General features: G+C 52.2%; 1 protein-coding gene across 1 annotated transcript in view; it reads right to left on the reverse strand.

Moving 5' to 3' along the window:
* Positions 1–16,696, reverse strand: part of LOC147112368 (uncharacterized) — an 87,672-nt gene extending 70,976 nt beyond the window's left edge. Inside the window, exons 1-3 of the mRNA XM_085998166.1 lie at positions 16,667–16,696; positions 12,351–12,534; positions 11,433–12,192 (exon numbers count right to left, since the gene is read on the reverse strand). Coding sequence (XP_085854292.1) covers positions 11,433–12,192; positions 12,351–12,534; positions 16,667–16,696 — 974 coding nt within the window. The remainder of the gene's footprint in view (positions 1–11,432; positions 12,193–12,350; positions 12,535–16,666) is intronic.
* Positions 16,697–27,902: the final 11,206 nt, after the last annotated feature.

Genomic DNA, 27,902 nt, shown 5'->3' on the forward strand with positions numbered 1-27,902 from the left:
CGGATCCCTTGTCTCATTGTCGCCCCTGTGTACTTCATCACTTTGTGGCATTGCTCTCGTCTCCTTGTCACTCTGTCGGATTTCCATCATCAGCTCATCCTCTCTGTCCTCCTGCGGCTGATAGGTCTCGGTGGTTTTCAGTAGGTGCCTCTGTGGTAAACCACTGTATTGTATATTGCCACCTCTGGGTGGCGCTGTGTATGGAGGCATGCCTCAGCTGACTCCACCCACCACTGTGTGGGTTTCGTTCAGACTTGTTCAGTCACTCATGAAGAAGCATGGTCTCTTCTTAGCTAATAAAAGCCTTATTCATCTCTTCTTTCGACTCATCACCTTTTATGAAGTAATTGATAAGCGTATCAATTTTATTAGCTAAAAGTTAAATGGCGACACCTGAGGAGCAACAACAGCAACGGATACAGCAGACATTGCTGAGAGCCCTCAGACCACCACGCCTGGACCTCGACCCTCAAGATGTGGGTGCATCAGCCAAGTTTGAACACTGGCTGAGCTGCTTTGAATCCTTCCTCGCAATCTCACAGGTTACAGAGGAGGATCACAAACTGAAAATTTTGACCGCCCAGGTGAGCCATCAAGTATATATGCTAATCCGGGACTCTAATACGTACGTGGCGGCCCTCGAGCTACTAAAAGGGCAATATACGCGCCCAGTGAACACAATTTACGCCCGACACCTCTTGGGATCCCGCAGGCAGCAACTGGGAGAATCGGTAGGGGCATTTGCACGGGCGCTACTGGCACTCTGCAGAGACTGCGATTGTAAAGCGGTAACGGCTGTGGAGCACGCGCAGGGACTCGCCTGTGATGCCTTCGTCAGGGGCCTCCAGTCAGACCACACCCGGCAGAGACTGCTAGAAAGCAAGGAACCCGACCTGAAGACGGCCATTGCCCTTGCGCTCTCGTTAGAGGAGGCCCACCGAAACCTCGAGGCATACCCCCGTAACGGCGCCGAGACATGGCAATCGAAACCGTGGGACACGGGACCGCCGCCCCCGGCACCAACCGCTGCAGCGACCCAACCGAGACAGCAGCCTCCGGTAAGAACTGCTGCGATGCCCAGTAACCAGGCCCAAAAATGCTATTTCTGTGGCCAGTTAAAACATCCCAGAGCGCACTGCCCAGCTAAGACAGCTACCTGCTCGGGCTGCGGGAAGAAAGGCCATTACGCTAACGCCTGCAAGGGGAAGCCAGCCAGCAGCGCAGCGTGCGGGCCGTGGGAGCAGCCATCTTATCCGCCATTTTGTGTACCCCCGGCCGCATGGCATCCGCCGCCATCGTATCCAACGCACTCAACCGCCATTTCGTCACCGGAACCGACCACCGTCTCGGCGGATGACTATAGTGACTCACTAAGCCACATACTGGCCTCCGTGACGCTGGATCAAGCCCTCCCTCACCATCTATCCAGCTCCATGATGGATATCGCGGTAAACGGCCGCGCCACCAGTTGCCTGATCGACAGCGGGAGCACAGAGAGTTTCGTCCACCCCGACACGGTACGTAGCCACTCCCTCACGATTCTGCCAACGCACCATCGCATTTCTATGGCGTCCAAGTCCCAGTCAATGGACATCAGCGGCTACTGTGTGGTGACCCTGTCAGTAGGGGGCACTGAATATAAAAAATTTAAACTGCTAGTCCTGCCCCATCTTTGCACTGCCGTCCTGCTAGGGTTGGATTTTCAGTGCCACCTTAAGAGTGTCACACTAGCATACGGTGGACCCCTCCCCCCACTCACAGTCTGCAACCAACAACTTTTAAATCGCCCGCTGCAAACCACCTGCAGCCTTTCCACATTAAAAGTTCCCCCCCCTCCCCTGTTCGCTAACCTCACCCGCGACTGTAAACCCATCGCTACCAAAAGCAGGCGGTACAGTGCCGGGGACAGAGCTTTTATCAGCTCTGAGGTGGAGCGGCTCTTGAAGGAGGGCATTATCGAAGGTAGCACTAGCCCCTGGCGAGCCCAGGTTGTAGTCGTTAAAACCACTGCAAAACGCCGCATGGTAATCGACTACAGCCAAACCATAAACCGGTACACCCAGCTGGACGCGTACCCCCTCCCTCGCATATCTGATATGGTCAATCAGATTGCGCAATACAAAGTATTCTCCACCATCGACCTTAAGTCAGCGTACCACCAGCTGCCCATCCGCCATGAGGACCGCCAGTATACTGCCTTCGAGGCAAACGGCCGCCTCTACCACTTCCTTAGGGTCCCCTTCGGCGTCACCAACGGGGTTTCGGTCTTCCAAAGGGAGATGGACCGAATGGTTGACCAGAACGCGCTGCGGGCAACCTTCCCCTATTTGGATAACGTCACCATCTGCGGCCACGACCAGCAGGACCACGACGTTAATCTAGCAAATTTCCTCCGTACGGCCCAACGGCTGAACCTACCGTACAATAAGGAAAAATGTATGTTTCACACCAAGCGCCTGGCCATCCTCGGCTGCGTGGTGGAGAACGGAGTCATCGGGCCCGACCCCGACAGAATGCGCCCCCTAATGGAGCTACCCCTTCCCCACTGCCAAAAAACACTGAAGAGATGCCTGGGGTTTTTCTCCTACTACGCCCAGTGGGTGCCCCTCTATGCAGACAAAGCCAGGCCCCTCATCAAAGCCACCTCCTTCCCCCTGACACCAGAGGCGTGTGCAGCCTTCACTCTTATCAAGAACGATATCGCGAAGGCCGCAATGCACGCGGTGGATGAGTCCATCCCCTTCCAAGTGGAGAGCGATGCCTCCGACTTCGCCCTAGCCGCGACCCTTAACCAGGCGGGCAGACCCGTGGCCTTTTTCTCAAGGACCCTCCAGGGCCCCGAGACGAGACACTCCTCCGTCGAAAAGGAGGCCCAGGCTATTGTAGAAGCGGTGCGTCACTGGAGGCATTACCTGGCCGGGAAACGATTTACCCTGCTCACTGACCAGCGTTCAGTAGCTTTTATGTTTAATAATAAGCAGAGGGGTAAAATCAAGAACGACAAGATCTTGAGGTGGAGAATCGAACTCTCCACCTACAATTATGATATCTTGTATCGGCCAGGGAAACTCAATGAGCCCCCAGATGCCCTATCACGTGGTACATGCGCCAACGCGCAGAGTGATAGGCTGCAGTCCCTCCACAATGACCTCTGCCACCCGGGGGTCACCAGGTTTTTCCATTTTATCAAATCCCGTAACCTGCCCTACTCCATCGAGGAGGTCAGGACCATGACCAAGAGCTGCCAAATCTGCGCCGAGTGCAAACCGCACTTCTATAGGCCGGACAGAGCAAGCCTGAACAAGGCCACCCGCCCCTTCGAACGCCTGAGCCTCGATTTTAAAGGGCCCCTCCCCTCCGCTGACCGCAATGTGTACTTCCTCAACATAGTTGATGAGTACTCCCGTTTCCTCTTTGCCATCCCTTGCCCAGACATGACCAGTACCACGGTCATCAAGTGTCTGAATGACATCTTCGCTCTGTTCGGGTTCCCCAGCTATATACATAGCGACAGGGGCTCATCGTTCATGAGCGACGAACTTCGGCAGTACCTGCTAACAAGAGGTATCGCCACGAGCAGGACCACCAGTTACAACCCCCGGGGGAACGGCCAGGTGGAAAGGGAGAACGCGACGGTTTGGAAGGCAGTCCTCTTAGCACTAAAATCTAAGGGCCTTCCGACCTCCCGCTGGCAGGAGGTCCTCCCTGCAGCACTCCACTCCATTCGGTCACTGCTTTGTACTGCCACTAATGCGACCCCTCATGAGAAAATGTTCGTTTTCCCCCGGAAGTCTACATCGGGAACCTCGCTACCGGCATGGTTGACTTCTCCTGGGCCCGTCCTACTGCGGAGGCACGTGAGGACGCATAAAACGGACCCCCTGGTCGAGCGGGTGCACCTCCTACACGCCAACCCCCAGTATGCCTGGGTGACATACCCAGACGGGCGGGAGGACACGGTCTCCATACGAGATCTCGCACCCTCGGGTACCCCTGAATTACCACCGTTATCCCCCTTACCACCGTTATCCCCCTTACCACTGTTATCCCCCACCACCCCTCCCAACCCAACCCCTGCAGACGGCATGCCGAAGCCCCAGGAATCTTCGCCAACCACCCAGACACCAGACCCGACGTCGGATGCTGCAACACCACCGCTGCCACCACGACGATCAGGACGTCAGACAAGGCCTCCTGATAGACTTAACTTGTAGTACCCTTCACCCTGCCGGACTTCACATTAAACAAGGGGTGAATGTGGTAAACCACTGTATTGTATATTGCCACCTCTGGGTGGCGCTGTGTATGGAGGCATGCCTCAGCTGACTCCACCCACCACTGTGTGGGTTTCGTTCAGACTTGTTCAGTCACTCACGAAGAAGCATGGTCTCTTCTTAGCTAATAAAAGCCTTATTCATCTCTTCTTTCGACTCATCATCTCTTCTTCGACTCATCACCTTTTATGAAGTAATTGATAAGCGTATCAGCCTCCTGTTTCTGCGATACACATTGCCATTTTCTGTCATGACACTGTATGACCTGGGGACAAACTGTTGTAGAACGGTGGCTCTTTGATTCCATGACCCAGGCCCTTCAATGCAAACTACATCCTTCTCCTGTAGAGGCACTAGTGCAGTGGCTGTGCGGTCATGAAGCGTTTTTTGTTTCCGTTGAAGTTTCCGGGCCTTGTCTGCCCATACCTCATCTCTGTGATCAGGTGTGATATGCCTGGGAAGTCGAGTACGGATTTTGCGACCCAGTAAGAGCTCAGCTGGAGACTTGCCACTTTCCAGCGGGGCCGCCCTGTATGACATCATGGCCAGATATGGGTCAGTGTTGCTGTGTGCTGCTTTCTTTAATAGTCTTTTCACAATCTGCACCCCCTTCTCCGCTTTTCCATTGGCTTGAGGGTAGAGCGGGCTGGAGGTTACATGCTTAAACTCATACTCTGAAGCAAATGACTGAAACTCATAACTGGCATAGGGAGAGCAATTATCAGAGACCAGAGTTAGAGGGATGCCCTGCCTGGAAAAGATTGACTTCAGGTTGTTAGATCCGTGTATTAATGGAGACACGGAATGCAGGAGTTGATTTAACAAGTGTTTACTGAACAAAGTCTGGAGGTGAACTAACTACACAAGTCGCTACACAGGCTTATATACCCGAGTGGTCACTACTGGTACTACAGTATACAGGGGCTTCAAAAACATAGCGGCCTGGAAATTCACTTTGGGGCGGCCAGCTCGCTCGCGCCCAAAAGTTAGCACTGGGCGGGGAGCCACTAGCGATCGTCAGATATTCAGTGTTTGCACCCCAATTCGGAACCGGGCGCTATACCAGGGTGTGCCCGCCTCCGCTTGGGGCGCTGACACTGAATTTCAGCACTCTTGGCGCTGCTGCGCCAGCCGCTGCGGAGCGGCAGGCTGCGGTACTGCAGGCCTCCTCCTTCTCTTAAGGGGGAGCTGCCTGCAATGGGGAGATCGCCGCTGGAGAGTGCCGGCAAATGAGCCCGGCACCACGGAGAAGTGCCGGGTTCGCGGAAAGCAGCCGGCAATGCCTCGGGGGGGGGGTGGAGGAGGCCGGGGAAGGAGGTGCGGGCAGGTGGCCGCCGAAAAAGCGGCCGGCCGCACCTTCCCCTTTAAAGCGCCCCACTAAGCCTACAGCACGGCCCCGTTTTCTGGTCGCTGTTTGCGGCCGCTTCGGAGGAGGCGGCCGCTACTAAATATGGGGATCGGGCCGGTTTCGGGGCGGAACCGGGGCACTGCGCACACCGATGACGTCATCGGTGCCGGCGCAGCGCTAACGGCTACCGCCGCCAATACCGCTGCGCTGAATATCAGCGCAAACTCATTTTTGGCGCAGAAGCCCTCTTTAGGCGGTAACTGGCCGCAAGGCTGGCAGCGCCTTAATGAATTTCTAGGCCAGTTCCTCTTAAAGGTACATACACTACAATTCCTCCCCTTTTAGATAAATAGTACATAACATTTTAAGTAATCATTAAATAAAATTTTTACAAGAACAATAATATACACATTTGCTGAAGTTAATCAATTACAAATTCAGTCTCTCTGGAGGCTTCCTGGCTCGGTCCGGATAACGCCTCGGTGGTGTAGTAGGTTCTTTTGGCAAGGTCGATTCGGCTTCAATGCCAGTGTTGGGTTCACCTGGTTCCAGTATCACCGGATCAGAGGTAGATACTATGGGTATCTCTGCTTCATCACTAGGCGTATAGAGTTGTGGTGTAGGTTGTCCTTTTTCGGATGACTCTATGATCTGGTCAGCATGGCGCCTTATTATGCTTTCTCCAATGTCCACGGTATACATCAGCGGTCCTAGTCATGTGCAAATAGTTCCAGGCTGCCATTTCTCGGTACGGTAGTCCCGGGCCAAAACTGGTTGACCTATCTGGAAGGTTCTAGTTGGCCTTTCATTCATGCTTTGAAATTGCTGGTTCTCTACGTCCCTTCTGACGTTTGGCTTGATCAAATCCAGCCGGCATCTTAGGCTTCTATGAAAAACATCATGGCAGGGGTTTGGTTTGTAACCACATGTGTTGCATTCCTGTACACAAACAAGAAGTTATCTACCTTATGTTGTAGATTTATGTCTTCATTACCCATGGCCTTTATGGCCTTCTTGAAGGTCTGGACAAACCTTTCAGCCAATCCATTGGTGGCGGGATCGTATGGGGTGGACGTGTAGTGCTTAACCCCATTGTTTTTTAAGAACTTCCTGAATTCTTCGGATACAAATTGCGGTCCATTATCAGAACAGATCTGTTCAGGCAGCCCATTCCTGGCGAATATGGTCCTTAATACTGTGATGGTTTTCTCCGTGGTGGTGGAGGACATCTTTATTACCTCCGGCCACTTGGAGTGTGCATCCACTGCGATTAAGAACATTGAGTCCATAAATGGACCAGCAAAGTCGATATGTACCCTTTGCCATGGAGATGAGGGCCACTCCCATGGATGTAGAGGGGCTTGTGGTGGGGCGTTTTGGACCTTCTGGCATCCTAGACAGCTCTTGGTCATTTCTTCGATGTCTCCATCGATACCTGGCCACCACACAAAAGCTCTGGCTAAGTTCTTCATTTTCACTCCACCCAGATGCCCCTCGTGAAGCTCCTTTAGCACTCTATCCTTGAGTTTGGGTGGAATCACCACTCTGGATCCACACATCAAGGTTCCTCGGCACACTGACAGCTGTTCTCTTCTTTGCGAGAATGCTGGCAACAGTGGTTCACCATGTGCTGGCCATCCCTTCACCGTTAAATCGTAGACTCGTGAGAGAGTCGGGTCATTTCGTGTTTCCTTTTCAATGGTAGAATTTGTAACCGGTAGACATTCCACTATGGTCGAGTGGAACATCTCCACTGGGTCCACTGTAGGCGTCTCTTCCACCGTTGGCAACGGTAGGCGCGATAACCCGTCAGCATTCCCATGCTGTTTTGTTCCTTTGTATTCTATGTCATATTGGTGTGCCTCTAGGAAAAGGGACCACCTCTGTAGCCTTTGCGCTGTCATAATGGGAACGCCCTTTTTAGGGTTGAATCTGGAGACGAGGGGTTGATGGTCAGTCAACAAGGTAAATTTTTGTACGCGTAGGTAATGGTTGAATTTCTTCACCCCCCACACCAGGCTGAGTGCCTCCCTGTCGATCTGGGCATAGTTACGCTCAGCTGCGTTCAATAAGTGTGACGTAAAAGCTATCGGCCGCTCCGAGCCATCAGGGAATCTATGCGATAATACCGCTCCCACGCTGTAATGGGTTGCATCGCACGCCAGTCTGATTGGCAGTGATGGGTTGTAATGAGTCAACACTTCCCTGGAAGTGATCAAGCCTTTGCATTTATGGAAGGCACGTTTACAGTCTTCGCTCCATTTCCAAACTACTCCCGTTTGTAGCAGTGCGTTAAGAGGGTGCAGAACCGTCGACAAGTTTGGTAAAAATTTATGATAGTAATTTACTAATCCCAGGAACGACCTTAATTGTGAGACATTTTCAGGTGCTGGGGCCTTTACGACCGCTTCAATTTTTTCAGGTGACTTATGCAACCCTTCTTCATTAATGATATGGCCACAATATGATATTTGTTTCTGGAAAAATTCGCACTTGGGGCGATTTGCTCGTAGGCCCCGTTCTCTCAGCCTCGTGAGCACCTGCTCCAAGTTGGCAAGGTGCTCGTTGTCGTTTTCTCCTGTTACAAGGATGCCGTCTAGGTAGCATTGAGTCCCCGGAATCCCTTGCAGGACTTGCTCCATAGTTCTTTGCCAGATAGCCGGAGCTGATGCCACTCCAAAAACCAGTCGATTGTACTGGTACAGGCCTTTGTGTGCGTTTATCGTGAGGTACTTTTTAGAGGCCTCCTCAACCTCCATCTGTAAATATGCCTGTGCTAAATCAATTTTGGTGAAACGTTTCCCTCTGGATAGTGAGGTGAAAATATCTTCTATCCTCGGAAGAGGATACTGTACCGTGTGAAGAAACGGGCTTACAATCACCTTGAAGTCTCCACAGATGCGAACTTTTCTCTGTTCTTCAGATTTATCATTATTCAACGTTTTCTTCATGACCGGGACGATGGGTGTTGCCCACTCGCTCCAATCTACCTTGGATAACACGCCTGCTTTTTCCAAATTCTCCAGCTCTGCCTCAACGGCTGGATGAATTGCGTATGGCACCGGCCTTGCCTTAAAAAACTTGGGAATTGCCGCACCTTCCACTTTTATTGAGGCGGTGGTGCCTTTCAGGGTTCCTAGTTCCTGTTGAAACACTTCTTTGGCGTTAGCCAAGATTTCTTTTAATCGTCCAGGTATGACGTCATCATCGTTTTTTTTCTTACTGGTCACCGTCAGTGCCTGAATGGAGTGCCAGTCTAAACGTATCTTTCTGATCCATTCACGTCCCAACAGCGGTGGACCACCATCTTGCAGAACGTATAAATACAACTTCTGTATTTCCTTGCCGTTGTACACAACAGGCACCCTTATTTTCCCTCTGGGGTATACTTTCTGCCCCGTATATGTCTTCAAGATAATGGCCTAGAAATTCAGCTGTTTGCGCCAGCCGTTAGCGCCAGATTTCCGGTGCTATCCACTTAGCGCCCGGGCACCGCCGGATCTGCGCCTACGCCGAAATTCAGCTGGGCTTTAGCGCCGGCGCAAAGTGTTAGCGCCCGCTCAGCTGCGCGCGCATCTTATGACGTCATTCCGTCGTGCAACGCCGTTTGTGCGCCCCAAACCGGAAATTCAGTGGCGCCCAGCCGATGTGGGCGTGGCGCTGCTAAGAACTGTGAAATGGAACTCAACAGAGGCCCTGTGGGATTCGGGGAGCGCTAATTAAAGGGCACATCCACTCACCCATAAAAGCCAGCCATTTCGCTGCAATGACTTGACTGGTTTGGATTTCTGCACAGAGAGCAAGGCACAGAGATTACTGATTTCGGACACCATAGGAGAGGTATTTTTGGCTTCTAGCCAGTGCTTTGACATTTGCATCCTTGTGATTTTGCTGTTTGGAACTTTGTAATGGGGGCTGCATGGGGGGACAACCCTCAGTTGCTACATTTTGTGCGAAGGGCTCGCAGACGCTTTGAGAGAGGGCCAGGCATGCCTAGACGCAGAGGGGCCATTAGGCATCACCAACGTAGGCCTTACCCAGTCAGGCAATACCGGGAGCAGGTCTCATATCTCACCATGACTGCGGCGCATTGTGTTAAGAGGCTGCGCTTCAGAAGGGAGGTGGTTGGAGAGATCTGCCAGCTGCTTCATGCAGATTTGCAGCCACAGCTCATGTCCAGGGCGTCTCTCTCGGTGGAAGTGAAGGTCACGGTGGCTCTCAGCTTTTATGCAAGCGGCTCCTTCCAAGCCGCTGCTGGGGACATTGCGAACATCTCCCAGTTCGCCGCGCATCGCTGCATCCGACAGGTCACCGAAGCACTTTTCGCGAGGAGGCACCAATTCATCTCCTTCACCATGACCCAACACAAGCAGGAGCAGCGTGCAGTTGGATTTGCCAGGATCGCGGGCTTCCCCATGGTGCAGGGCGCCATTGACTGCACGCATGTGGCTATGCGGGCACCTATCCACAATGCCGAGCAATACCGCAACCGGAAGGGCTACCATTCCCTAAATGTGCAGCTGGTGTGTGACCACAGGCAGCGCATCCTAGCTGTCAATGCCCGCTTCCCAGGAAGCAGCCACGATGCCTTTATCCTGCGCCAGACTACTGTGGCTGACATGTTCCAGGCACAGCCTCCACCAAGGGGATGGCTTATCGGGGACAAGGGCTACCCTTTGTGCAGATGGCTCATGACCCCGCTCCGCGCGCCCAGGACCCCAGCGGAGCTGGCATACAACGAAAGCCATCAAGCCACAAGGAACCTAATAGAGCAAACGATAGGCGTCCTCAAGCAACGGTTCCGTTGCCTGGATCGTTCGGGCGGGTCTCTTCAGTATTCGCCGGATAGAGTCTCCCAGTTCGTCGTGGTGTGCTGCATGCTCCACAACCTGGCTATCCGCAGGACTCAGGCACTGCCACCTGACATTGCCCCACCACCTCAGGAGGACGAGCAGGAGGACCCTGAGGAGGAGGAGCACCAGGCCAGGAGGGAGCGACAAGGTCCAAGGGCCGTCCGCCGGGGGCTTATTGCTCGACACTTCTAGGCCCCCTGTCAGGGAATGGCCTGGGCCACTGAACGCAGCTGAAGGCAGCCGCTCCGCAAGCCCTCAGCCGGTTAACCCAACAACCACTTGAAACATGACACCTGCACATGGTGAATAAATAAACATCTTTATTTCAAAAACTCAGGGCCCTTCCCACATGGAAGAGCAAAACAGAGAAGACCCCCAAAAAACAGTCACAAACTTCTGTCACTCCCAAAACCTGGGGAGGACTAACAAAACATCACCATCCAAATGGCCTTCCTCACTGGCCTAACAAAAACAAGCCCCCCCCACAACACAAACAGCCCCATAAAACCAAACAACATAATGCCCCCCAGAACAGAAGCCCCCGCATCACCCAAACCCTCGCTCAACACACTCTATTCGGTGTGGCGAGAGGGCGAGTCTGTCGACAGCCGTCTTTTGCCCCGGCCCGTCCTGCTGCTGCGCCTCAAGCTGGGCCGTGAGGCTGTGGCGAGGCTGGGGGAAGGATCTTCAGGGCGACAAGGCGTCTCGCCAGATGCCCTTGGGGGTCGGCCTACACGAGGGCGGGCCCGGGGGGGGCTGGCTGGTGGCTGCTGCAGCTGTGGGTGGCCCTCTTCACTGCCTGCAGCAGCTCCTTGCACCCTGGCTGGGGGAGTGGCAGGCTCGCCTGCACCAATGGGGACAAGGTGGGTGATGCCAGGCGCGCGCTGGTCGCCAGACACACGTGCACTCGGGCGGCCTGGCCGGGGAGCAAGCGCGCCAAACTGTTGGTCGCCAGACCAGTGTGCGGCAGCAGGCCGGCGGCTGGCCTGGCGATGCCTCCGCGCCAGTGCGAGGGTGGCAGAAGTCAGTGCCCCAACTGCGCCGGCATGTGCCCGCATCTGCAGTGCCATTGTCTGCCCAGCACCTCTCAGCTGGCGACTGGCGTGCTGCGCTGCCTCGAGTTGTTGCACCCCCCTCTCATGCACTGCCACAAGGAGCTCCACCCCCCTGGCGTGCGCTGCTGCGAATTGCTCCAGGCCCCTGGCCTGGGATTGGCCGAAAGCCACCACACTTTGTGCGAGGCTTTCGATGGCGTGAGGCATCTGTGCCACCACCTCCATGAATTCGACGTGCCGCCGCTCCGACGCCGCCGACATCTCGTCCAGGAGGCGCACCTCCTGGGCGACGTCCGAGTCCGGACTGGAGGGCGCCTCCACCCTCTGGCCAGAAGGCTGGCGTGCCGCCGGAGCCTTGCCGCGTGCGGCCACGCCACTGGGACCAGGTTCTGCCCTCCCCTCCACCGCCTCCCCCCTCTGGGCAGAAGGCTGGTGTGCCGCCGGAGCCTTGCCGCGTGCGTCCATGCCACTGGGACCAGGTTCGGGGCTCCCCTCCCCCGCCTCCCCCTGGCTCTCCGGCACGCCAGACGTCTCCCCTTCATTGCCATCTCCTGGAGCGGAGGAGGGTTCCCCCGAGGTGGCGCCTTCCTGCTGCTCCTCGACATCCTCCTCCTCCGAGGGCCTGGCTGTCTGGGCTTCAGGGAGCACCTCCTCCTCACCAGCTGAAAGCAGGAAGGCACAAGTGTAGCTTTAGAGTGAGGACAGGCCAACAGCGAGGGAGGCCGCACTGGTGCATTATGCGCATTTTTCGGCCAGTGGGGAAGGATGTAGATCTGATGCGCGAGGGCAAGGAGAGAGGTGCACCCGGTCCTGTCCTTACCAGTGGGTTCCAGTATAGGGTCGGCGTCGCCGAGCGCCACAGGCCCAATCACCGGGTGACGCAGGAGTCGGGCCACCCTCTCTTCCAGAACCGTTAGCTCCTGGTAATCGCGAGGGCCTCCACCAGTGACACGCAGGCTCCTGGCGTTCCTCGCCAGCTTGGCCTGCAAGAGAAAGGAGGGCGTCTAAGTACAGTGTGGTGCCCCGTTGTTGTGTGTGAGTCCTCCCATGGTGGAATAGCTTGTACAGTGTGGTGCCCTGTTGCTGTGTGTGAGGCCTCCCATGGTGGAATAGCTTGCACAGTGTGGTGCCCTGTTGCTGTGTGTGAGGCCTCCCATGGTGGAATAGCTTGCACAGTGTGGTGCCCTGTTGCTGTGTGTGAGGCCTCCCATGGTGGAATAGCTTGCACAGTGTGATAAGTGCAGAAAGAGCTATTGATTAACATGCAAGTGCCATTGCAGCGGCAGGAGGGCTGGGCATTAGACCTTTGATGTCCCTTTGGCCCTAATGGGAGGTGCACATGCAAGGATGAGGGGGACACTGGAAAGGGTACTCACCTTGACCAGCCGACATAGGTCATTGTATTTCTTGCAGCACTGGTCCGCACTCCTGGGAACATCGGAGTTGGAGGAGACCCTCCGGGCAATTTTGGTCCACGCCTCCCTGAACTGGCTCCTGGGAGCCTTCCTGCCACTAGCCGGGCACACGACCCATCTTCTCTTGCATACCCCATGAAGGAGCACACCCAGCGCATGCTCAGAGAACCGCTGGGCTCTTTCACGGGCCCTCTCCATGACCTCCAGGCGTTGATTTGGTACACAACCAGTCCTGAGGCCTAGTTGCAGGGCTACAGCATGCAGGGCGTGGCTGCAGTCAAAGTTGACCCTTCCCCCTTTAAGAGCTGGCCGGCGTCAGGGTGTCTGCTGACACTCACCACATGATCGCACCTGCGCTGCGCCCGGAATCGGCGTTATCAGGCCGCATCGCCAGATTAGCGCCTGAACACAGGGTTCCAACGCCTTTTGCAGCGCTCGGCCAAAAAGTTGGCCAAATCTACTGAATTTCGGCGAGCTCGCCTGCACTTTCCGGCGGCCGCTAAATTTGCCGAGCGCCCGACTTTAGCGCCGCAATAGCGTCCGAACTGAATTTCTAGGCCAATGGATGTGTCTTTCAAAGGTATATGCGGAAATAGCCGCTCGTACTCCCGTCGACTCATGATGGTCAGAGCTGATCCTGTATCTAGCTCCATTTTGACTGGGGACCCCGCTATCGTGAGGGTAACCCAAATGGTCTGGTAATCTTCTTTGGCAATTACATTATGTAATTTGAGACTGCTTAGTCTCTTGTTTCCGGAGTCGCTATCGCTCTTCTGGTCTTCGGAGCTACTGTCCGTCATCATTTGTACCTTTCTGTACTTTTCCTTATTGACATTTTTACTGTCAGCAGATTTCTTTCCAGATCTGCATACACGTGCAATGTGTCCCATCTTTCCGCATTGCCTGCATGCTTTGTCCTTGAACCAGCAGTCCTTCTGGTCATGGGTGGATCTGCCGCAGTGATAACATCTCTCAAAACCCCGTGTCATTTCATGGGTGCCGAAGTCCTGTGGCTTTTGCTGTATCTCTGCAGCTCCTCTTGCTGCTGCTTCGTATGATACAGCCACAGTGAAAGCCTTGTCCAGTGTCAAATCTTTCTCAGAAAGTAGTCTTTTCTGTGTTCCTTCACTTAAGAGACCGCAGACGAATTTGTCTCATAGAGAATCTGCCAGTCCTGCCCCGAATTGGCAGTGCTTTGACAGCTTTCGTAATTCGGTGAGGTAATCAGTGTTACTTTCATTCTTGTGCTGATTCCTCCTGAAGAATTTGAATCGTTCCGCTATCGGCAGCGGTGTTGGGTTTAAGTGTTCCTGTAAGGTATCAACAATCTCCTTAAAATTCTTGTCCATCGGTTTGGCTGGAGTGATCAAGTTTCGTAACAGCCCGTATGTCCTTGCGCCCATCAGATTTAGAAGTACCGATGCCTTTTTATCATCCGCTACTTCAATTGCCTTGCAATATACCTCCACTCTTTCCACATATGTGGTCCAATCTTCTATATCACTATCGAAAGCAGTAATATTGCCAGTCTTCGGCATCTTGAAAATCTAAAATGGCGCTTCCCGCACTTTTCCTCCGTCCCCGATGGATCAAAATGGTGCCTCCCGTGCTTTTCTTTCTTCCCCACCGAGTTAAGATGGCGCCTCCCGCGCTTTCCCGCCGCTGCTGCCAACGCTGTTCTCCACGGTTCCCGTTGCGACCTGCAGCTTTTCGCGGTATTTCTATTTTTTTTTATATATCGCTTCAATAGTTTCTCCGTTACTTGGAGAACCGTTCCCGTCGTGGAGCGGACCCTCTGGGACTTTCCCCTCCCTCTGCTCGGTCCGAACGCCGACCTGCTTTGCAGCACCGGCCGCGCCCAGAGTGCTCCACCCTCTCTCTCTCTTTGCTTCTGCTTCCCAACTCGCTGCCCGGCCCCGTTGCAGAGCCACCCGATCGAGCTCTAGCCCGCCGCAGCCCAGGAAGGATCAGTGCACTACCTGCCACCAGCCCGTTTAGCTGGTGAAACCAGTTTTTTCTTCTTTTTTTTTCTTGCCTCTGGCCCCGACCTTCGTCTGAGGAATCGATCCCCTTGAGGTGCTGCCGAATTGCAGGTAAGTTCGTTTCTAACTCGTCGCCACTGTTAGATCCGTGTGTTAATGGAGACATGGAATGCAGGAGTTGATTTAACAAGTGTTTACTGAACAAAGTCTGGAGGTGAACTAACTACACAAGACGCTACACAGGCTTATATACCCGAGTGGTCACTACTGGTACTACAGTATACAGGGGCTTCAAAGACATAGTTCCTCTTAAAGGTACATACACTACACAGGTGAGTTATCACAGCTCTTGATGTGGTGCTGGGTAGGAGAGCAATCTCAGGATAATTAGAGTAATAATCAATAACTAACAAATAGTCTTTTCCTTCGTAGTGAAAAATATCAGTTCCTACCTTTTCCCAAGGTTGTGAGGGGAGTTCTGTGGTAATGAGGGGCTCTTTTGTTTGCTTGTAGTGACACTCCTGACATGTAGCACACTCACTGATCATCTGGTCAATATCAGAGTTCATGTTTGGCCAGTAGAGTGCCTCACGTGCCCTCCTTTTTGACGTTTCCACACCCAGGTGCCCTTCATGTATCCTGTTAAGCATTTCTCGTCGCATAGAGATGGGCACTACAATCCTGTCACACTTAAGCAGTAGTCCATTGACCACAGAACGCTCAGACTGAATATGATGATATTGTTTACATGACCCTTTCTTCCAACCCTCTTGAAGATTTCTCATCACTTTCCTCAGAACAGGGTCCTTTGATGTCTCTGTGGCTATCTTTGATAGCTGTTCCTGTGAGGCGGGCAATGCTGCATAGACCATATCCACATGAAGGTCCACATCCTCTTCTGTTTCACTGTTTTGTGTGGCATGAGGCGCAGCCCTGGATAGTGTATCTGCTATGAACATTTGTGTCCCTGGCACATATGTGAGGTCAAAATCATAACATTGTATTCTCATCATTAGGCACTGTATCCGTGATGACATGTCACACAGATTCTTTTTTGTGATTCCTAGCAGTGGCTTATGGTCAGTTTCTAGGATAACCTTGGGAAGTCCATAGCGGTAGGTATGAAATTTTTCACACCCAAATGCCAAGCCCAGGCACTCCTTCTCTATTTGCGCCTACCGGCACTCTGTAGCCGTCATGGAGCGTGACGCATATGCCACTGGTCGCCATTCTCCTTCATCTTCCTGTCGAAGGACAGCCCCTAATCCATCCTTAGAGGCATCTGTGGACACTTTTGTCCTCTTTTCAGGGCAGAAGAACTTCAGTAGGGGTTCACTTGCTAGAATGTGGAGCAGCCCCTTCCATTCATTCTCATGTTCATGTCCCCATTGGAACTCTGTCTCTTGGTGCAGCAGTTTTCTCAAGTGAGCGGTTTTCACTGCCAGATTTGGAATGAATTTCCCTAGGTAATTAACCATGCCAAGGGCCCGCTGAACCCCTTTCTTGTCCTTCGGTTTTTCCATGTCATGTATGGCCTTTTCCTTTGACTTGTCTGGCTGAATCCCTTCTGCAGAAATCTTGTCCCCGAGGAATGTGATTTCATTGATGCTGAACTGACATTTGAGTTTATTTAGTTTGAGTCCATACTGCCGTATCCTCTGAAGTGTTTTTTCCAGTCTGGCGTTGTGCTCTCCCTGAGTGGAGCCCCATACTACCAGATCATCCACGTACACCCGCACCCCATCCAGGGCCTCGATGATTTGCTCCATTGCTCTGTGGAAGATTTCTGGGGTGGAGCTAATGCCGAAGGGCAGGCGCTGGTAAGAGTATCGACCAAACGGGGTGTTAAAGGTGCACAGCTTAGTACTCTCTTCATCAAGTTTCAGCTGCCAGAATCCATGCGAGGTGTCCATCTTGGAGAAGAATTTTGCTCCTGTCATTTCGCTGACTATTTCCTCTCTCTTTGGGATTTGATAGTGCTCTCTTTTTATATTAGCGTTAAGGTTCTTGGGATCCATGCAGACACGCAATTTATCAGTCTTTTTTGAATTGACGCAAACCATGGAATTTACACAGTCAGTCGGTTCCTCAGTCTTTATGACACCTAGTCCCTCCATGTGGTCTAGTTCTTTCTGCAGTTTCTCACGGAGGGCCACCGGAACTCTCCTGGGTGCGTGAATCACAGGTTGTGCATCATCTCTCAGTTTGATGGAGTATGTAAAGGGCAGTGCTCCGAAACCCTGAAATACATCCGTGTACTTGTGTGTTATAGCATCATGCTTTATATTTGTACTGTCTTGGGGGGCACTCTGCACACAGTTCAGTTCATTAATAGTATAGACTCGTTTTACCAAGCCCAAATCCACACAGGCCTTATCCCCCAACAGTGACTCATGTCCTTCAGGCACTATAACAAACGTCAATGGGTGAATGCGATTTTTTTCCTTAACATTCAGCCTACACGTTCCTTTTGTTTCAATACTTTGTCCATTGTACGCCTTCAAAGCCACTGTCTTGTTCAGTATTTTTGGTCTCACTTTGAGATTCCGTGCATCACTCCAGCTTATGAGGTTTGCCTTAGCACCTGTATCTAGCTTGAAGGGAACAATGGTGCCATTTACCAGCAAGGAGGCTATCCAAACTTCAGTCTTTAGTCCTACAGAATGTACTTCCTTTTCTATATCTTTACCCTGTTTTACGTCATTTTGCACCATTCCAACATACAAAGCCTCCAATTCTGTGTCTTCAGTCTCAATAGCATGCACTCTCTTTTTACCTTCGGTTTTCTCTTCCCAAAAGCACATTTTAGCAAAGTGATTCCTGCCTTTACATTTTGCGCAGTTCTTCCCATAAGCCAGACACTGTCTTGCCACATGTCTATTGCCGCACCGTCTGCAATCGTATGGCGTCATAGTCCTGAACTCTGTGCGCCCTCTTGTGTCCCATCTGTGTACTACATCCACTGGTAGGTGGTTCAGTCCCAGCGCTCTCACGCCCATTGCTGTAGTTCTCCCATCGAATTTTTGCATGTGCATGGCTGAGAGTTCACTAGCATGACATATTTTTACTGCAGCATCCAAAGTTAAGTCATTGTCCCTAAGCATTCTTTTCCTCACCTTCTTGTCAATTATTCTGAAAACGACCTGATCGCATATCATCTATTCCTTCAAGTCTCCAAAGTTACATGTTTGTGCTTTTGTTTTTAAGTCCGTCAGAAAAACATCAAAGGATTCTCCTTGCTTTTGCACGCGGGAGCGAAAAACAAATCTCTCGAACGTTTCACTCTTTTTAGGTGTGCAGTATTTATCAAACAAATCTATCACCATGTCCAGATCATTTTTGTCACCTTCAGCTGCGAATGTAAATGTATTATACAGCTCGATTGCCTGCGAGCCAGCCACTGTTAGCAACAAAGCTACCTTACGTGTTCCAGAGCTAGTCGTGGCGTCGATCGCTGTGAGGTAGAGAAGAAAGCGTTGTTTGAATTTGCGCCAATTTTTGTCCAGATTTCCTTCAAGTTGCAGGCTAGTCAGTGGTTTTATCCCTTCCATTGTTGTGGTATGCCCGTATCGTGCGTTCTATAAATCCTGGTACCATGTAATGTTATCTTATATCGTAGTATTAAGAGGCTTACGAGTAGATATCGTTGAGTGCTCTTTATTAGGTCTTGAGTCAGTGCCAGCTCATGTAGTACTGCCGCATGGCTAAGATGGCTTCCTATTTATCTGACTGCCGTCAAGCAGCTGTCTTTACTACAGCTACCATCAAGCAGCTGTCTTTACTAAATCTACAGTTATCTGTACACTCTCTCCACTCTCTGTCCTGTGACAGTTTGAACTGACTCTCTGTCTCTCTGTCTTGTGACAGTTTGAACTGTCTTTCGCCACTCTCTGTCCTGTGACAGTTTGGACTGCCTCTCTCCACTCACTGTCCTGTGACAATCATGGCAGCACAGCTCAGCCCCGTGGCATGCTCCTCCTGCACTATGTGGGAAATCAGGGACAATTCCTGTGTCCCTGATGACCATGTATGTGGGAAATGTATCCAGCTGCAGCTACTGACAGACCACATTGTGGCACTGGAGCTGTAAATGGATACATACTGGAGCATTCGTGATGCTGAGGATGTCGTGGATAGCATGTTTAATGAGTTGGTCACACTGCAGGTAAAGGCTGCACAAGCACAAAGTGAATGGGTGACCGCCAGGCAGAGTAGTAGGTGCAGGCAGGTAGTGCAGGGGTTCCCTGTGGTCATCCCCCTCTCAAACAGATATACCACTTTGGATATTGTTGAGGGAGATGGCTTATCGGGGGAAGGCAGCAGCAGCCAACTTCCTAGCACCATGGGTGGTTCTGCTGCACAGGACATGAGGAAAAAGAGCAGGACAGCTATAGTGATAGGGGATTCTATTGTAAGGGGAATAGATAGGCGTTTCTGTGGCCGCAAACAAGACTCCAGGATGGCATGTTCCCTCCCTGGTGCAAGGGTCAAGGATGTCTCGGAGCAGCTGCAGGGTATTCTGGAGGGTAGGGTGAACAGCCAGTTATCGTGGTGCATATAGGTACCAATGATATAGGTGATAAACGGGATAAGGTCCTAAAAGCTGAATATAGGGAGTTAGGAAATAGGACCTCAAAGGTAGTAATCTCAGGATTGTTAACAGTGCCACATGCTAGTCAGAGTAGAAATAGAAGGATATTTCAGATGAATACATGGCTAGAGGAATGGTGCAAGGGGGAGGGATTCAAATTCCTGGGATATTGGAACCTGTTCTGGGGGAGGTGGGACCAGTATTAACTGGATGGTTTGCACCTGGGCAGGACTGGTACCGATGTCCTAGGGGGAGTGTTTGCTAGTGCTGTTGGGGAGGGTTTAAACTAAAATGGCAGGGGGTTGGGAAGCTGTGCAGGGAGACAGAGGAAGGGGAAGCAAGGATAGAAGCAAAAGACAGGAAGGAAAAAATCAAAAGTGGCAGTCAGAGAAATCAAAGGTGTAAATCAAACATGGCCACAGTAAATAATAATTCTAAAAGGTCTAAGAGTGTTAAAAAAAACAAGCCTGAAGGCATTGTGTCTTAATGTGAGGAGCATTTGTAATAAGGTGGATGAATTAGCTATGCAAATAGATGTAAACAGATACGATATAATTGGGATTACAGCGATATGGCTCCAGGGTGACCAAGGCTGGGAATTCAACATCCAGGGGTATTCAATATTCAGGAATGACAGGCAAAAAGAAAAAGGAGGTGGGGTAGCATTGCTGGTTAAAGAGGGGATTAACAAAATAGGAAGGAAGTATATTAGCTCTGATGATGTGGAATCTGTATGGGTAGAGTTGAGAAATACCATGGGGCAGGAAACATTAGTGGGAGTTGCATACAGACCCCCAAACAGTAATGCTGAGGTTGGGGATGGCATTAAATGGGAAATTAGAGATGCTTGCAATAAGGGCACAGTAGTTATCATGGGTGACATTAATCTACATATAGATTGGGCTAACCAAATTAGTAACAATACTGTGGAGGAGGAATTCCGAGAGTGTATACGGGATGGTTTGCTGGACCAATATTTGTGGAACCAACTAGAGATCAGGCCATCTTAGACTGGGTATTATGGAATGAGAAAGGATTAATTAACAATCTTGTTGTGCGAGGCCCCTTGGGGAGGAGCGATCATAATATGATAGAATTCTTCATTAAGATGGAGAGTGAAGTAGTTGACTCAGAGTCTAGGGTCCTTAGTTTAAATACAGGAAGCTATGATGGTATGAGGTGCGAGTTGGCTGGGATGGATTGGGGAACGTTACTTAAAGGGTTGACGGTGGATAGGCAATGGCAAACATTTAAAGATCGCATGGATGAACTATAGAATTTGTTCATCACTGTCTGGCATAAAAATAAAACAAAAAAGGTGACTCAACCGTGGCTAACAAGGGAAATTAGGGATAGCATAAATCCAAGGAGAGGACATATAAATTGGCCAGAAAAAGCAGCAAACCTGAGGATTGGAAGCAGTATAGGATTCAACAAAGGAGGACAAAGGGATTAATTAAGAGGGGGAAAATAGAGTATGAGAGTAAGCTTGCAGGGAACATAAAAACTGACTGTAAAAGCTATTATAGATATGTGATGAGAAAAATGTTGGTGAAGTCAAGCATAGGTCCCTTGCAGTCAGAATCAGGGGAATTTATAATGGGGAACAGAGAAATGGCAGACCAATTAAATACATACTTTGGTTCTGTCTTCACAAAGGAGGACACAAATAACCTCCCAGAGATGTCGGGGAACATAGGGTCTAATGAGAGGGAGGAACTGAATGAAATCAGTATTTGTAGGGAAATGGTGTTAGGGAAATTGACGGGATTGAAGGCCGATAAATCCCCAGCGCCTGATACTCTACATCCTAGGGTACTTAAGGAAGTGGCCCTAGAAATAGTAGATACATTGCTGGTCATCTTCCAAAATTATATAGGGCTAGATTTTCAGTATAGGCAGTTTTGGGGCGCTAACCTTAGCGCCCGCCCGAAGTTAGCGCCCGCCCCAAAGTAGCGCCCCATTGCCGGAAATTCAGTGGCTTCGCCCTAAGAGGTTGGTGGAGCGCTAAAAGAGGCGTTCCACTACTATCTTTAGGTGCTAAGCCGGCGGTCCAGAGGGATAGCGCCCAGGCGGGGCGCAGCGCGGGTGCGGTCATTTTTGGACTGACAGCAGACCCCGTGGCGCCGACCAGCTCTTAAAGGGGGAAGGGACGAATTGGTCTGCTGCCACGCCCTGCACACTGCAGCCTTGCAAAGAGGCCTCAACACTGCTGCTCAGCCCCAGGGAGTCATGGCAATGCCAGAGAAGGCCCGTCAGCGTGCCCTGCGCTTCTCAGAGGGTGATCTGGACATAATGGTCACAGCTCTGGAGGTGAGGCGCAAGATCTTGTTCCCAGAGAGTGGGAGGAATCCAACCCACCACGACTACACCAAAGCCTGGAAGCAGATCGCCCAGAGGGTGACGTTCACCGGCGATGCCCCCAGGACCCACAAACAATGTCGTAAAAAATACAACGACCTGACCAGGATTGTCAGGGTGAGTACCCTTTCCAGTCTCCTCCTCATTCTTGCATGTACACCTGACATGATGGGCAAAGGGAGCTGAAAGTCCTATTGGCCAGCCCTCAGCCAGCAGCATTGGGACAGTCATGAGCATCAATTGGCCATTCGGCACTCTACACTCTGGCCAAGCTATTCCACCATGGGAGGCTGTGCACACTACATCAGGGCTTCACTCTGTCCAAGCTATTCCACCATGGGAGGCAGTGCACACTACATCAGGGCTTCACTCTGGCCAAGCTATTCCACCATGGGAGGCAGTGCACACTACATCAGGGCTTCACTCTGGCCAAGCTATTCCACCATGGGAGGCTGTGCACACTACATCAGGGCTTCACTCTGGCCAAGCTATTCCACCATGGGAGGCTGTGCACAGTACATCAGGGCTTCACTCTGTCCAAGCTATTCCACCATGGGAGGCAGTGCACACTACATCAGGGCTACACTGCGCACTTACAGCCCGTCCTTACTCTTGCAGGCTAAAGTAGCCTTTAATCGCCAGGCCCGTGCCAGGGGTGGCCGCACCAAGCTGCAGAAGCTCACTCGGCTGGAGGAGCGCGTGTGTGTGCTCATGGGAGCCCATGTGATCGTCCCCACAGCGTCCGGAGTAGCCGAGCCTCCACTGCCCGGCAATGGTAAGGACCTCGCCTTTTGGCCCTCTCGCGTCGCACTGGCCCATCCGAGCTACCTCCTTTGCCACTGTCCCACCAATGCGCTGAATGCCACCAGTCCTAACTCCCTCGCTGACGCCGTCTCCTCACTCTGAAGCTACTCTTGTGCATTCCTGCTTTCAGCTGGTGACGACCAGGACCCTGAAGCTGCCAGTGACAGCACCTCCGAGCAGGAGGAGGAGGAGGAGCAAGCCGGATCATCGGGGGAACAGTCACATCCCGCAGGAGAGGAGGAAATGCTTGACACCTCCTCACTGGACGAGTGCCTGGAGGAACTGTCGCAGGGCAATGCAGCTTCTGGGACCAGTGGCGTCCAGCCACCCAGGAGCCGTGCGCGTGGCCCGCGGCCTTCCCCCCAAAGGGGGGAAGGATCAGAGGGGAGTGCTGCTGATCGGCACACTTGCCGCCACCAACATGGCAAGGGTCCCCTAGTTCGGCCCCCTCCTCCCCAGCGGGAGAGTCGCGACTCCAGTCCGGACACCTTCACCTCGGAGGAGGTGCGGAAGCTGGATAAGATGGCCGAGGATTCGGACCGGCGCCACACGGAGCTCATGAGCGTGGTGGGGCGCATGCCTGAGGCCATCGAGTCGCTGGCGACCAGTGTGCGCGAGTTCGGGGCAGCAACTGCCGTGAGTGGCCGCATGCTGACTGATGCCGTCAAGACCCTGGCGGATGTGATGCGGGCGCACACCAGGACAACAGGGGCACTCACTGCTGCCACACGCGCTGTCTCAGGCAGGCATCGCCAGGGCAGCCGCCGCGCTGGACCATCCCAGCAAGCCGCCCCTCGGCTGATTGTTGCGGATCCTGCAGTGCGGGCCCGGCCGAGTGCCACCGCACCACAGCACCAGCCAGCGCATCCCAGACGCCAGCTGGCCCACATTGCGCCATCCGTCGCCGCCATTTCCCCACTGGGGCGTCAAGGGCAAGCGGCTGCAGCTGATGGTGGCCAGGCTCAGGTGCGCCACTCAGCAGACGGCCCCTCGAGGCCCAAACGCCGTGTAGGCCGCCCCCCAGCGGCATCTGGCGGAAGGGCATCTGAGCCTCAGGCGCCTTCCCCCAGCCTCGCAGCAGCCACTGGGCAGAGCTTGCGAAGGAGCAGCAGGCCGGGCAGGGGAGGCAAAAGGCTGGGCAAGGTCTCGCCCTCGCGGGCCACTCAGTAGAGGGTGTGGCCAGCTTTCCTTTTATATGGCGGTGGCCATCTTTATTTTGCCCATGGTTGTGTTGTTGGAGGGCTTATTTTTTGCGTTAGGCCGACGTTGAGGTCCGGTTTGAAGAAATGTGGAGTGACTCCTCCCCAGTTTGTGGGAGTGAGTCGTTTGTTGGGCTTTTTGTGGGGCCCGTTTATTGTTTTTGGGGATTCATGTGGGAAGGGCTTTTCATTTTTGTGTAATAAATAATTATCTTTATTCATGCAGTCTCCATGGTTGTTCTTCTTAGTGTTTGTTGGCTTCGCCGGCTGAGGGCTTGCGGAGCGGCTGCATTCATCTTCCCTCATGGCCCCTGGCCATTCCCTGACAGGGGGCTTAGAAGTACCGTGTAATAAGGTGGCGTCGTGCAGCCCTTGGCCCTGGTCGCTCCCTCCTGGGAATGTACTCCTGCTCCTCCTCCTCCTCCTCATGCTCCTCCTGCTCCTCCTCCTGAGGTGCTGGTCCAACGTCAGGTGGCAGTGCCTGAGTCCTGCGGATAGCCAGGTTGTGTAGCATGCAGCAAACCACCACAAATTGGGAGACCCGGTCCGGCGAATACTGGAGAGCTCCTCCGGAGCGATCAAGGCAGCGGAACCGCTGCTTGAGGACCCCAATAGTTTGCTCGATGATGTTGCGGGTGGTTTGATGGCTCTCGTTGTAGGCCTCTTCAGCAGCGGTCCTGGGCGCGCGGAGCAGGGTCATGAGCCAGGTGCACAAAGGATAGCCTTTGTCCCCGAGTAGCCATCCTCTTGGGGGAGGCTGTGCCTGGAACATGTCATGCACAGTACTCTGCCGCAGGATAAAGGCATCGTGGCTGCTGCCTGGGAAGCTGGCATTGACTGCCATGATGCGCTGCTTGTGGTCACACACCAGCTGCACATTCAGAGAATGGTAGCCCTTCCTGTTGCGATACTGCTCGCCATGCTCCAGAGGGGCCCGCAAAGCCACATGCGTACAGTCAATGGCGCCCTGCACCAAGGGGAATTCCCCAAGTCTGGAAAATCCCAATGCGCGCTGATGCTGGCTCTCCAGGGCCATGGGGAAGGAGATGAATTGGCTTCTCCTTCTGAACAGTGCTTCGGTCACCTGGCGGATGCAGCGATGCGCGCCGTACTGGGAGATGTTTGCTATGTCCCCAGCAGCGTATTGGAAGGAGCCGGTGGCATAGAAGTTCAATGCCACCGTCACCTTCACTTCCACCGACAGAGACGTCCTGCACCTGAGCTTTGGCCGCAGATCTCGGCGAAGCAGGTGGCAGATCTCTGCAATCACCTCCTTTCGGAATCGGAGCCTTTTAACACGTCGCGCGGCACTCATGTTTAGGTAGGAGCGCTGCTGGCGGTATAGCCTGACTGGGTAAGGCCTACGTGGCCGACGCCTGTAGCCCCCTCTGCCTCTAGCCAGGGCTGCCCCTCTCACAATGCGTCTGCGAGCCCTACGGACATGGAGCTGCAGCTCCGCGTTGGCACCCCATGCAACCCCCATCAAATCCTGGCAAACACTCAAATTTCCAATTGGCCACTTGCAGCGATCTGGCCTGAGTCCAAAAATACCTGAGCTCTTGCTGCTTGAAACCAGTTAGCTATCCTCCTTGTTGTGTCTCCAGAAATGCGTTGCACAAGAGTGTTTTCTGAAAAAAGGCTGGCCTTTATACTGGAGAGCACGTCCCCTTTAATTTGCGCCCCCCGGGGCCCGCGCTGGTTGTGTTGCGTTCCTTTTTCCAAACGCTCCGGCCGCCAGCCGCACAATGGGGCGGTCCGACTGAAGTTTGGAATCGGGGTGGCCAAAGGGCGTTGCACGAGGATGTGACGTCATTTTCTGCGCGCGCATCCGGCCGGGCGCTAAACTTTGTGCCGGCGCTAACGGGCAACTTAATTTGGGGCGGGGCGCAAACTGCGCTGCGCACAGGCGCTACACGCATAGTGCCCGAAAATCACTTCTCTTAAGGCGCTAACTGCTGGCGCTAGCAATTGAAAATCTAGCCCATAGACTCTAGAACAGTTCCCATGGATTGGAGGGTAGCTAATGTAACCCCACTATTTAAAAAAGGTGGTGGAGAAAAAACGTGGAATTATAGACGGGTAAGCCTGACATCGGTAGTGGGGAAAATGCTAGAATCTATTATAAAAGATGTACTAGCAGAGCACTTGGAAAACAGTGACAGGATCGGACAAAGTCAACATGGATTTACAAAAGGTAAATCATGCTTGACTAATCTACTGGAATTTTTTGAGGATGTAACTGGTAGAATAGATAAGGGAGTACCAGTGGATGTGGTATATTTGGACTTTCAGAACGCTTTCGATAAGGTCCCGCATAAGAGATTAGCATGCAAAGTTAAAGCACATGGGATTGGGGTAAGGTACTGACTTGGATAGAGAACTGGTTGGCAGACAGGAAGCAAAGAGTTGGAATAAACGGGTCTTTTTCCGAGTGGCAGGCAGTGACTAATGGGGTGCCGCAGGGATCGGTGCTAGGACCCCAGTTATTCACATTATATATTAATGATCTAGACGAGGGAACTAAATGTAATGGCCCAGAAATTCGGGTCCCAACACGTGAGTACGGACGGAGTACTCACGCGTGGACCCGATGGAAGTGCCGGAATCTTGCATGCACTACGCATGCGCGGGAAACCGGCACTTCCGATCCTCTGAACCAAGGGGTTCAGAGGTCGAACGCGTGCGCGCGGGAGCCTGCGCGTTGAACTTCCTTTTTTTTTCCAGGTTTTAACGTGTGGGTAAGTCTGTACATTTTAGAAATGTAAAAAGCAGCCGTAAGGACTTCATTTTCAAAGATAAGTGGTCAATTATTTAAAATTAAAACATTTTTTCCACAGGTTTTTTACTTTTAAATACTTTAAAGCAAGGTAACTTTATTTTTAGCCCCATTTTTTTATAAAATTATTTTTTTCAAAAATTTAAATTTTTGTTTAAAATAGTTATTTAATGTCATTTATAGTTTATTTACAAAGTGTGTTTTTTTAAAAATGTATTTGAAGGTAAAGTACAGTTTTACAGCCTCAGCATTTATACGTTTTGACAGGTCTATCTGACAAGACTTATGAATGGAGCATTCCCTGCTCCGATTGGCTGCCTGTTGCTCACGTGATCCCAGGGGACGCTTCGCACTAACTACGCCCCTGGGACACGCCAGCATAGTGCACCGGCCTCTGGGACAGGCCTCGGAGAGGAATTCCACGCAGGCCAAGAGGTCAACTGCCGGCGCACTAGGTAAGTGTAGGTCGGGGGCTTGCACCCGCGGGAAGCCCCCGACCCGAATTTCTGGGCCAATATCTCCAAGTTTGCAGATGACACAAAGCTGGGTAGGCGTGTGTGCTGTGAGGAGGATGCAGAGAAACTCCAGGATGATTTGGGCAGGTTGGGTGATTAGGCAGATGCATGGCAGATGCAGTATAATGTAAATGCGAGGTTATCCACTTTGGTGGCAAAAACAGGAAGGCAGATTAGTATCTGAATGGCAATAGATTGGGAAAAGGGTAAGTGCAACGAGACCTGGGTGTCCTTGTGCACCAGTTGCTGAAGGTAAGCATGCAGGTGTAGCAGGCGGTTAAGAAGGCATATGGTATGTTGGGCTTCATAGCGAGAGGATTCGAGTACAGGAGCAAGGATGTCTTGCTGCAGTTCTGCAGGGCCTTGGTGAGACCACACCTTGAGTATTGTGTGCAATTTTGGTCGCTTTATCTGAGGAAAGATATTCTTGCCATGGAGGGAGTGCAGCGAGGATTCACCAGACTGATACCTGGGATGGCAGGAATGACGTATGAAGAGAGATTGGGTCAATTGAGCTTGTATTCGCTAGAGTTTAGAAGAATGAGAGGGGATCTCATTGAAACTTATAAAATTCTAACAGGACTAGACAGACTAGATGCAGGAAGGATGTTCCCGATGGTGGAGGAGTCCAGAACCAGGGGTCACAGTCTAAGGATCAGGGGTAAGCCATTTAGGACAGAGATGAGGAGGAATGTCTTCACCCAGAGAGTGGTGAACCTGTGGAATTCT

The sequence above is a fragment of the Somniosus microcephalus genome, chromosome 9 (assembly GCF_052327205.1).
Source record: "Somniosus microcephalus isolate GS21.2 chromosome 9, FLI_Smic_1.0, whole genome shotgun sequence".
NCBI lineage: Eukaryota > Metazoa > Chordata > Chondrichthyes > Squaliformes > Somniosidae > Somniosus > Somniosus microcephalus.